The sequence below is a fragment of the Mercenaria mercenaria genome, chromosome 18 (assembly GCF_021730395.1).
Source record: "Mercenaria mercenaria strain notata chromosome 18, MADL_Memer_1, whole genome shotgun sequence".
Taxonomy (NCBI): Eukaryota; Metazoa; Mollusca; class Bivalvia; order Venerida; family Veneridae; genus Mercenaria; species Mercenaria mercenaria.
In genome coordinates this window covers 39,263,137-39,275,383 of record NC_069378.1, presented here as the reverse complement: position 1 = coordinate 39,275,383, position 12,247 = coordinate 39,263,137, and the positions used below count along the sequence as shown (strand labels likewise).

At 34.9% G+C, this 12,247-nt stretch overlaps 1 protein-coding gene across 2 annotated transcripts in view; it reads left to right on the top strand.

The window, feature by feature from the left end:
* Positions 1-12,247, top strand: part of LOC128550706 (restin homolog) — a 252,571-nt gene that overhangs the window by 28,860 nt on the left and 211,464 nt on the right. For both annotated transcript variants that reach the window (XM_053530279.1, XM_053530280.1), the window contains exons 4-5: positions 691-826; positions 11,991-12,086. In XM_053530279.1, coding sequence (XP_053386254.1) covers positions 691-826; positions 11,991-12,086 — 232 coding nt within the window. The remainder of the gene's footprint in view (positions 1-690; positions 827-11,990; positions 12,087-12,247) is intronic.

The following is a 12,247-nucleotide window of genomic DNA, read 5'->3' as shown; positions in this document are numbered from 1 at the left end:
CCCCAGCCCCATTTCCAAATTAGTGGGGAAAAAACACTGCCCTCTCAAATTAAAGGAAGTGCTTGTTAACACTCTAGAGGCCATATTTATGACCCTAACTTCATGAAACTTGGTCAGAGTGTTTATCTTGATGATTCCTATGCCAAGTTCAAAACTGAGTCATATGGGGTCAAAAACTAGGTCACCCTGTCAAATGAAAGGAAAAGCTTGTTAACACTTGAGGCCACATTTATGACCGTATCTTCATGAAACTTGGTCAGAATGTCCATCTTGATGATTTCTAGGCCAAGTTTGATACTAGGAAATGTGGGGTCAAGTTCAAATCTGGGTCAGGTGGGGTCAAAAACCAGGTCACCCACTCAGATCAAAGGAAAAGCATGTTATCACTCTAAAGACCACATTTATGACCCTGTCTTCATGAAACTTGGTCAGAAGGTTTATCTTGATGATTCCAAGGCCAGGTTTTACAGGTGAGCGATATAGGGTCATCATGACCCTCTTGTTTAAGACTACCCTGCCAAAGTTTGTAAAGAAAGGAATTTATAAAGGAAATGAAAGCTTTTTATGGTAAAACTTAATTCTCTTAAACTTGAAGTGACAAACAAAATTTGTTAAGTTTCAGCAAAGGGTAGTGTTCAAATTATCCAAGTTTGAGAGAACAAAGTTCCACTGTAAATTTATTTAACGCAGGGCCTTGTCTTCACATGGCTTGAACAGTGACTATGAGGCTTTGATGGTGTTGTCTGCTATAGAAGAACAGCAAAAGAAACGTCACCAGGAACACTTGCAGTCACAGCTTGAAGTGATACAGAAAAGAGTAAGAAAGGTAGATACCTATGGTACATTCATATCAAGAATGCATAGACTTTTGAGCACAATTTTTCCTCTCAGTTCACGGCTGCTAATTGTGCAGTTCCAGCACCACTGGTGCTCCGCTTCAGTGGAATGGCGGCACTTCCAGTGAACAATTTGCGTACATAATTCAACAAATTTACAGCCAGTAGTTCATTTTTTCTTTAAATTATCCTGTTTTTGAAAAAGAATATCACGAATCGGGCTTCGTAGTCCGACCTTTATATAAACAAGGACTTATCCTGGAAAATATGTGCTTGATTAGTGAAAGAACAAGACTAGTGATGAAAATTCTGCAGACCTACTGATCAAAATACCATTCACGGATATCTGTATTTTGTGTATAAGTGTTTTGTACTTGCTTTCCTTTTCGTTCCGGAGGAAAATATAGTAAATAAATCACAATTTATACATAATCTAACTTAAAATCATGTTTTCCTTATAAAAAGTGAAAAAACATAGCTGGAATACGTCAAAATGTGCCCGGTGCTACACTTGCGGCACTGGAGATAGAATTGCGCGAACTAATCTTCGTTTGCAGTGTTATATGCTTACTGCTACATTTGACTTACTATGTCAGATTACGAAAGCAGTACACCTTTCAGACAAAGTGTAAGATACAGTACGACAAAGTTTTAACACGTCTCTCGGTGAGTGACTGGGGCTTGCCCATAAAAAATTATAAAACGGGGTTATTCAACTTATTGTAGCTTAGATAATATTGTCATATTTGAAAGTATGCTGTACACTGTTGAGAAAGACTGAGTAATTTTGAGAGTTCTAAGCACTGTATACTGGATTCCAACAGTTCTTACTTATATTAAGGTATTGAACCCAGCTAATAGTTATGTTTAAAAAATCGCATTTGCTTGGTATATTCTTAAAGTTGACTATGTTTCGCACTTTCTTGCAAATTTTAAACAACTTTTACCGTGCTGTTTTTTGTAAATTTTGTATAATTTATGGTATTTCCTCCAGCTCAAGTAGAGACAAATTTCAATGTGATGGCCACTATCTAAAACGTTTGCAGAGAATTCATTACAGCATTAATTTTGATAAAAGAAACATCAAACTATTGTTAAACAATTATAAAACACAAAAAAAACCCTGTAAATATCAATTTTTCTAGGGTGCCTCAAGTAAACAGATTTAATGAGACAGAATTCTAACTCTAACATTGAAAAATTAAGGTCAAATCCTGTGGGTCTGTTTTGAATTTTACTCACTTCATTCAAAAATAACATTGGGGCAGAAGTAAAACCTACCTGCATTTCTTCCACAATATGTAATCTAAAGAATGAAGGCAAAATAGAGAACTTATACTGCATGTTACTCAGTATTTTTAAAGATATCTTACTCTACCCCTCCTAATTCAGAGGTAAATTCACTTTGAACAGCAAGAAATCGCTTATAAAATGAAAATTTTCCACTTTTGTACAATACATCCATAATAAGTCTTGAAAGAAGTAAAAACTTACTAGAAAAGAGGAAAATATGGGGGAAAAAAATTTTGGTCCCAGTGGGGCTTGAACGTATGCGAGGGTTCAACGTAATAAGGGCGTATCTACATATGATTATTATAATGTAGATACGCCCTTATTGCGTTGGACCCTCGGTCACTACGCCCCCCTGAAAGTTGCAATCAAAGTAGGTTTATGGTAGGAAATGAATACTCTTCAAAAAGGAGGTACTCTATTACGGGTCCAATACCTTAACTAGATCTTGATTTGAGTCTGGATAGCTTGATTGTCTACCAGTATATCATTGATTTTTTGCTCATATTAAGAAAATGAAAACAGAAACAAAATGTTCTATGTTGGTAGATGTAAATAAGCCTGCTGCAAATTATTTAATTGTTTATTGAATATTGAAAAAAAAAGCTGTACATTTACGTGACAAGGGCTTGTTAGATATCAAACCCTCATCACTTAAATACATCAGGATTTTTAAAACAAGTTAACGTATAAACCTACTTAAATCCCTGATGCCTTTGCTCGGTCCATCTAAAGTATATGTTGTTACTGACAATCCACGAAATTTAAATCCCAACGAACAAGTAAAATTCCCATTCATTTTATGTTTAAAAGTTGAAATCCATGAATTCATATCCACACGAAATTGCCGTTTTGACCAAAAGCACGAAATTTCATGCCCACGAAATTAAATGATTTTACAGTATACAAAAATGTTACTTTATATGCGTAATATGCTTTAATAGGAATGTTTGCGTTATAGACTTGATTTTGGAAAGCGGCCATCTTGATATGATTTCATTATAAAATTCTCAGTACAATGGCCATATATTCCTTTGAATCTCTGTAAGTAGGAAAAAATGAAATACATCATTTCAACAGACTAATTTTATCATTGGCTATAATATGTTATTTTTGGACAAAAACTAGAACTTACATTAAACAAACACCTAGCACAAACCACAAATTTAAATTTTACCAATATAACTATTTATCTTTTCTACATTAATTTTTCACTGAAATACTTAACATTAAATAATGATCTGGAATATAAAATATAACATGTTTCTATAACTATTAATTAAGTTTGTTTGTATTAAAGTTCTCAGAAATGGCTTCCTTTGAATTATAACATATCTGAAAAGAAAATCACTTGTTCACATAAAAAAATCATTAAGCACATTAATCAAGCACAATCAACCAAAACACACTTGGTCCAGCAAAGCTATATTCAAGAACCTGTATCAAATTATTCACAACCAGTTGGGCATCACAATTCTAGTTATTTTACTTGTTAAATAAAAACAAATTCATGAATAAAAACAAATTCATGAGAAATTTTAAGTCATACACTTCTAATATTTCTATAATATTACCGTATTTACCCTAAGTCTTGGGACAGGATAAAATAATTATTTTTTCACTGTCCCAAGACTTATTTCCCGAAAAATAATTATTTTGAAAAGTGTCCCAAAAATATGGACACAATTCTCGGTCATCGGGTAACATCCCCCACCCACCCGTGTTGAAAGCGAAAAAATAAACGTTTAACGATTATCGGTAATTATTCTGTTGATAACAAAGTAATTTGGGCCTTGTTTTCATCATCAATTAACACCCCCTCAAAGAGCTAAAAGTGTGTCGGTATCATGACATTAGAAGTGGAGATCAAAGCGGTATAAGTTTCCCCGAGATTTTCATGGCATTACGTCATGTTTTCGCGCCAAGTTGTACATCACGGGTTTGATCGTACCGCCTTGGTTCTTTAAAGAGCTAAGAAGTAATCAAGTGTTGTGAAAATAAATGAAAAAAACTTCTTTTTAATTTGTTAAAGTGAATGTGCAATATCCCGTATAAACTGACAGGTAAACGTGTCAAACTATAATAGCGGATATCTTACCTCTGTGACCTATTTGCCCTCAAGGAAATTTAAAAACGGTTTGAGAAGAATATCTTATTATAAAGTGTCGTGTCAAAAAATACATGAACATGCCAAAGATTCATTCAAAACTTATTAAAAAAACGCAACAACATCATTGTTCTTGTTTTTTAAACCGCGTCCCGATTTTCTATTTACATTCCGAGGTCACGTAACAGAAATCTGTTTGCCAAAAAATCGTTTTAACTTCATATTTTTAAATTGCTGCCGCTTTTTCATTATTTAAGATTTTTCTATTCTGTTTTTGCACTTTCTGGTCAAAAGTCTGAATTTTATGCCTATAGTTTGCATCATTTATTTACTTTTAGAAAGAAATAAATATTTAGGATCGCGCTGTTTGTAATTTTGCAAGTAATTTTATGAAAATTCGACCGTTTTTATAGAATTTTGCCTACATTCTGTCGAGTACTTTTAAAATCGATATAGAAATTCAAATTTATATATATTGTCAATTACAGTTGAAACTTTGAAGCGAGTAAATTTTAAAAACTGAATGGTTCACGCAGCGTTTTTTGTATTAACCCGCAATATAAAAAAAGTCGCTGTTGGTAATTAAATTACATAGTTTCGCACTGTGCATGAATGGAAAATTACCGGCCGTTTTTGAAATTTTGTACAAATTAGGTATTTCCCAGTCAATGGAAATACAAATATATGCACTATCTAAAACGGATTTTGCAGAAATATACAACACTTAATTTTGGTAAAAAAAACACTTCAAAAGTAAACAATTTAAAAACACACAAAAAAATGTTAAAAATAATTTTTCTGTGCCTCAATATTAACATTTTGACGATACTAACCTACAATTGAAAAATAACGGTATTTGGTCTTAATTTGAATATAACCACTTCATATCAATAACATTAGGAGAAGTAAAACTATGCTGAGAAAATACATTCAAAAATGAGGCAAAAAAAAATTATGTTTTACTCAGATTTTAAGTGTCCCCCCAAATTAGGAGGTCCAATTGAACAGGCAAAAATCGTTATAACAAAGTGAAAATTCCGACTTTCTCTACTATCCATATAACAAAGAGTAAAAACTTATCACTGATCAAGAGGAAATATGGGAAAAATTTGGTCCTGCCAACGATCGGGGTCAAGTTAGGGTATTCATATGATATTGTAATAAGGTTATTCTTGGACCCTACTGTCAACGGCAAAGTCTGCATCAATGTCTAATGTAAATAATATTCAAAATTTATCTTCCAAACTTAAGATTATAGCTGTATACTGTTTCTAAGGATATCATTATTTGCTCATATTAGAAAATCAGAAACATGTATGTAATTTCAAAAACTGCTAACTATTTTATTGTTAACTGAATATTGAAAAATATGTCATTTACGAAAAAAGGCTTGATTGCTACCTAAATCATCACAAATACATCAGTTATTTTAAAATCATTCAAGTATTACTTTACCCTGACCTTGCCCCCACAATTTTTGTTCTGACTGTTCTGCACGAAAATGATATATTTGTGAAATATTGTGTGTAATTATTGACCTGTTATTGGTAAAAACTCTACCATACTGTATCGCTGATCGTTTATAGTTTATAGTGTGACTTATAAATGGTAGGAGCCCTTTTTACCCAGCGTAAGATTAAGAACATTATAGTAAACCCAATGGAAGACTATTTCTTGCTCATCTGATGTGGCGGAATGGAAGACTGTTCCTTGCTCATCTGATGTGGCGGATGGTTACGCAGAAAGGGAAATTCCGCAGAGTTTCTGATTGGTTGAAAATGGCCATTTTGGTGGAATCCGGGATTCTGATTGGATGGACGGTTAAATTACCGCTTTCAGCCTTGGAATCAAAGTATTATGGAGCAGAGCAAATAAAACTGGATGCGCACCCGGAACACCAGCTTTTCACTTTCTGTTTTCGGCCAAGACCACCCAAAATTACAGTCGTCAAATTTCTTTAATGAATCTTTATAAATTTAACAAACTAACATAATATTTATAATTAACATTTCCCTGGAGGATCAGAGAGCCTTACAGGAGTCGACCAGCAGCAATGTAAATATAACTTTAGATAAAATACGGATATCACAGACTTTACCAGAACATTTGAGTAGATCTATTAAATCAGATTAACATTTAAACTAATATTACTAACCTTACTAAATTTTAGCTGTTATAATTAAATATAATTATTTGTTAAACATATAGCTTATTTATTTCTCCCTTTATTAAATTCCGCTCCCCTTACAGAAGAAAAAGGCCTGCTGCGTACTCTTGCTGTGTGCATACAGCATATATTTGATGCGTACTGAAATCAAGGGCATCAATAGTATGCAGGATATACACCGCACATACACCGATAGTACGTTTGTAGTACACTTTTGACATGCAAATGAGCTCTGCCGCGTACTACTTGCTGCGTACATGCTGTGGACTACATAGTACACAGGATGTACGCTGGAGGAATTTAGTATGTGGAAAATAGTACGCAGCATGTACGCGGCACATACACTTTTCACATGCAAATGAGCCCTGCGGTGTACTACCCCTGCGGCGTACATGCTGTGTACTCCTGTGGGCGTACATGCTGTGTACTCCTGGCCCGAGTCCTGCGGCATACATGCTGTGTACTCCTGCTGCGTACATGCTGTGTACTCTTGTGGCAAAACTGCTGTGATAATGTAAATTCCTTACCCCACCAAGTTTCGTATGCAAATACTGATCATTTGGACAGAAAAAAAACAGAAAAAAGATAAGTGACATGCATCAGTAAGTATTTACCCTTACCAAAATAATGTAGATTTATGTTATCAAATAAATTAGTATGCTTTTCTTCATCCACTTTTCAAGGAAATAAATCAATTTTTGTAGCATGTAATTTGGTATACATTTGAAGAAAATGGCGTAAAAGTGTTATGATTTATTATAGACGAAGTGTGCGTAGTATGTATTTATTTTGATTAAAATCCATCTGAGAACAATCTAGGACTGGAATTATATAAGCATTTATACACTTTTATGTCTGTAAAAAGTAGCGCACTAAAAAATTTTGGATTGATTTTTTTCCAATGGGGCGAGCGCAATTAGCCAAAAACGTTCTGAAAATATACGAGCGGCAAATCCGATGAACAACTTTTAATTTGGTGAGGCCTTAATGAGTTAACATAATGAGCATTAAAGCCTTTATAAAACATGATAGAATGGTGTTTTGCTTAAGAGTATTCAAATAACAATGAGAGCTATTAATTATTCTCATTCGGGCGCTGTTGAGGCATTATTCTTGGTAATTATTCATGTATTACAAAATGTAATGCAACGAAGTTCAAATAAGGCTTTTCAATTATTCAAGTTCAGAAAGCTCCAGGATTAATTCAAAATGAAAAAGAATATATTTTTACACTGCATGCAAGGTGCAGCTCAGAAATCACTAAGATGTAAGCTTCACAAATGAACATTGCAAATAGTTTGGCAAATTTTCATTGTTCAAATACCGTAATCTGAACTATTCTATGCTATTAAGATAAAAGTTTACTCGAAATCAAGTTCTTGCTTCCAAAAAAAAAAAAAAGTACAAATCCTTCCTGCATGAAGTGTACTTCAGACTTTTACCTAAAAGAATTCAAAGTATAAACACCAAATGAAAATGAACAAGTCCCTCCCGCGTATATGAAGTTTACTTCAGACTTTAACTTATAAAAAAAAACTAAGTATAAATGCCAAAAGAAATTGTACAAGTCTTTCCCGCATATATGAAGTGTACTGCACAAATTTCAAATTTCAAAGTATCTGCGGTGTACATGCAGTGTACTATTTTCTTGTACAAGTCCCTCCTGCGTACTTGCAGTGTACTCCTTAAATTTTCAGAGTCTGTGCTGCGTACTTGAAGTGTACTAGTGACCTCCTGCGTACATGCTGCGTACTCGTCGAAATAGTACGCGGCATGTACGCTGCATGCGGTGTATGTAAAATTTACTCCTCTGGCGTACTACTGTGTTCGCGGCATATACACAGCAAATACGCAGCATGTACGCCACAGAGGCTTGCTTCTGTAAGGGTCGACCCATAGTAAGTATACGGAAATTGTCGTCTGCCGTCGTAGCCGAACTGACGTTAGGAACAGGACCAAGTACCAGTTGTTTTTCCCGTTACAATATTTCATGCTGCAAGAGAAATATGTCACTGGAATTTTCAGAAGGGTAAAGCAACAAGCTTCTGATACACATTTTGATAGTCTCGCATTGGCATAACAGTTACTAGGTTGTTGACTGGTTGACATTTTATAGGCAGTCCACGACTTGTAACTCTTTCGAAGAATTAACCGTATCATGATTATGCCTACCATAAAAGATTTTCAACAGGACTTCCTCAGCTGTTGGTTCTCAAAGTCTTGTGGCATCAAATCATGAATGAGAAAGACATCACTGTTTTATACTTGTTTCAACCAGATCAACAGCTCTTCAGTAGAGTGCAACAGCCCAGTATTTCTCTTTCTTGGACCTTGTGAATTTTTCGCCTGTTCTGACGAGGTACTGATTGCAGGTTCTACATAAAAGAATTAAATGTTATTGTTACATTTACTCATAAAATAAAACAATACACAAAGTCGAATATCCTTCAGCAATATATGCAAAACTATATGTGCAATTCTATCTCCGATGCCACAAATTGAGCACTGTATACATTTTGACCCATTTTTAAATTAGCAATATCTTCGCACTTCCAGTAAATTAAACATTATGTAAAATAAGATAATATAATATTTTGATGTTTTGTTCGCTATATTTTCATTCGAAATTGATAATTGATCACAAAAATAACATTTCTGTACAATATTATGGTTCAGTTAGGCGATGTTTTGATAAAAATGCTTGTAGAATTTTCATCATATCTCACTTGTTCTTTCATTATTTATGAAAATATTTTGCAGGATATATCTTTGTTTGTATACAGGTCAGACTATGAAGCCCGATTCTTGATATGCTTTTCCGAAAATAAAATAACACAAAGAAAGAGAAACCAGTTACCGTTAATTTGTCTATTTTTCGTGCGCAAATCGTTCACCTGAAGTGCCGCAATTCCATTGAAGCTTAGCATTGAATGCACGAGTAGCAGCCGTGCAGTTACTAGTTCAGACCCTTGAGACACTTGAGGTTTTCCAGCAGCTTTCAATTTCCTGCCACTTGTGCATTTTAGAAACTTGAGGATTACACTAAGAGTTTCCAGCAGCTCTCAGTTACTTGTCACATTATGTATTTCAGCCCCTTGTGGATTTTGGAATGGGACTACACCGAGAGTTTCCAGCAGCTCTCAGTTACTTGTCACATTATGTATTTCAGCCCCTTGTGGATTTTGGAATGGGACTACATTGAGATTTTCCAGCAGCTCTCAGTTACTTGTCACAATATGTATTTCAGCCCTTTGAGGATTTTGGAATGAGACTACACTGAGAGTTTCCAGCAGCTCTCAGTTACTTGTCACATATTATCAGCCCCTGAGGATTTTGGAATGAACTACATTGAGATTTTCCAGCACTCTCAGTTACTTGTCACAATATGTATTTCAGCCCTTGAGGATTTTGAATGGGACTACAGAGATTTCCAGCAGCTCTCAGTTACTTGTCCACAATATGGATAATATTCAGCGCCCTCTTGATGATTTAGTTGGAATGGAACTACATTGAGATTTTCCAGCAGCTCTCAGTTACTTGTCACATTATGTATTCAGCCCCTTGGATTTTGGAATGGAAACTGACTTTTGAGAGATTTTCAAAAAGCAAAAAAGCACATCTCACTTAAAATTGTCACAATATACATAATATCAGTCGCCTTTTGATGAAAAGAAAAAATTATTGGAATATGGGACTTTGTCAACTCGAAAGGGGGTTTTTCCAGCCACACTCTAGTTACTTGTCACATTATTGATATTATGTCAGGCCGTCTCTGTTCGTATTTGATTTTAGGAATGATTACACCATTGAATTCAGTTTTGTTTCCCAACAGCATTCAAATTAACTTTGTCAAAAACATTATCAGCCATTTTTTTCAGCTCTCCACTTGTGGATTTTGGAAATGGGGGGAACCCACATTGAGATTTTCCAGCGCTCTACAGTTACTAATTCAACATTATTAAATTCAGCCCTTGTGAAGACTTTGGGAAGGGTTGACTACATTGAGATTTTCCAGAGCTCTCAGTTACTTGTCACATTATGTATTTCAGCCCCTTGTGGATTTTGGAATGGGACTACATTGAGATTTTCCAGCAGCTCTCAGTTACTTGTCACAATATGTATTTCAGCCCCTTGTGGATTTTGGAATGGGACTACATTGAGATTTCCAGCAGCTCTCAGTTACTTGTCACATTATGTATTTCAGCCCCTTGAGGATTTTGGAATGGGACTACATTGAGATTTTCCAGCAGCTCTCAGTTACTTGTCACAATATGTATATCAGCCCCTTGAGGATTTTGGAATGGGACTACATTGAGATTTTCCAGCAGCTCTCAGTTACTTGTCACAATATGTATATCAGCCCCTTGAGGATTTTGGAATGGGACTACATTGAGATTTTCCAGCAGCTCTCAGTTACTTGTCACAATATGTATATCAGCCCCTTGAAGATTTTGGAATGGGACTACACAGAGAGTTTCCAGCAGCTCTAGATTTTCCAGCAGCTCTCAGTTACTTGTCACATGATGTATTTCAGCCCCTTGAGGATTTTGGAATGGGACTACACTGAAAGTTTCCAGTAGCTCCCAGTTACTTGTCACATGATGTATTTCAGCCCCTTTTGGATTTCATTAAATTTTCCAGCAGCTCCCAGTTACTTGTCTCACTTTGTCATTAAGAACTGTTGATTTCAAGATCAGATAATAATGAGATTTTCCAGCAGCTCTGTGGTTAACATATTTCTTTAATATTTATTGTTTATTAGTATTTATTCATTATTTTCACATAGTATTTACCATATTTCTAAACTTGTGGATTTTGAGATTAGATTATGTTGAGAATTTTAAGCAACTCTCAGTTACTTGTCAAATTACCATTTCAGAACCTTGAGGATTTTGGGATTATATTAAGCAGCTCTCAGTTACTTGTCAAATTATCATTTCAGAACCTTGAGGATTTTGGGATTAGATTAAGCAGCTCTCAGTTACTTGTCAAATTATCATTTCAGAACCTTGAGGATTTTGGGGTTAGATTAAACAAAGATTATCTAGTAGCTCTCAGTTACTTGTCAAATTACATTTCAGAACCTTGAGGATTTTGGGATTAGATTAAGCAGCTCTCAGTTACTTGTCAAATTATCATTTCAGAACCTTGAGGATTTTGGGATTAGATTAAGCAGCTCTCAGTTACTTGTCAAATTATCATTTCAGAACCTTGAGGATTTTGGGATTAGATTAAGCGGCTCTCAGTTACTTGTCAAATTATCATTTCAGAACCTTGAGGATTTTGGGATTAGATTAAGCAGCTCTAAGTTACTTGTCAAATTATCACTTCAGAACCTTGAGGATTTTGGGATTAGATTAAGCAGCTCTCAGTTACTTGCCAAATTATCATTTCAGAACCTTGAGGATTTTGGGATTAGATTAAGCAGCTCTCAGTTACTTGGCATACTCAGAACCTTGAGGATTTTGGGATTAGATTAAGCAGCTCTCAGTTACTTGTCACACTCAGAACCTTGAGGATTTTGGAATGTGATTACACTGTGTGAAATTTTTCACCAAATCTTGATTACTTGTCACATTACACATTTCAGACACTAGAGGATTATGGGATTGAAAGCGACAGTGAAGAAGATGAAGATGCCCTGAAACTACCTCCTATATTTGATAATAAGTCTGAGCGTAAAAAGGTAAACAGTTTCAATAGGTCTGAGAGCTTCAGTTGACATTACTTTTAAATACCCACCATATTTATATATAGTTCTATCCCGGCACAATCAGTTTCCGACCGCTTAACAAGTTTTTTGTCCAGTTTTGTTCACATGAATGCTATAAAAGCATACCATTTAAG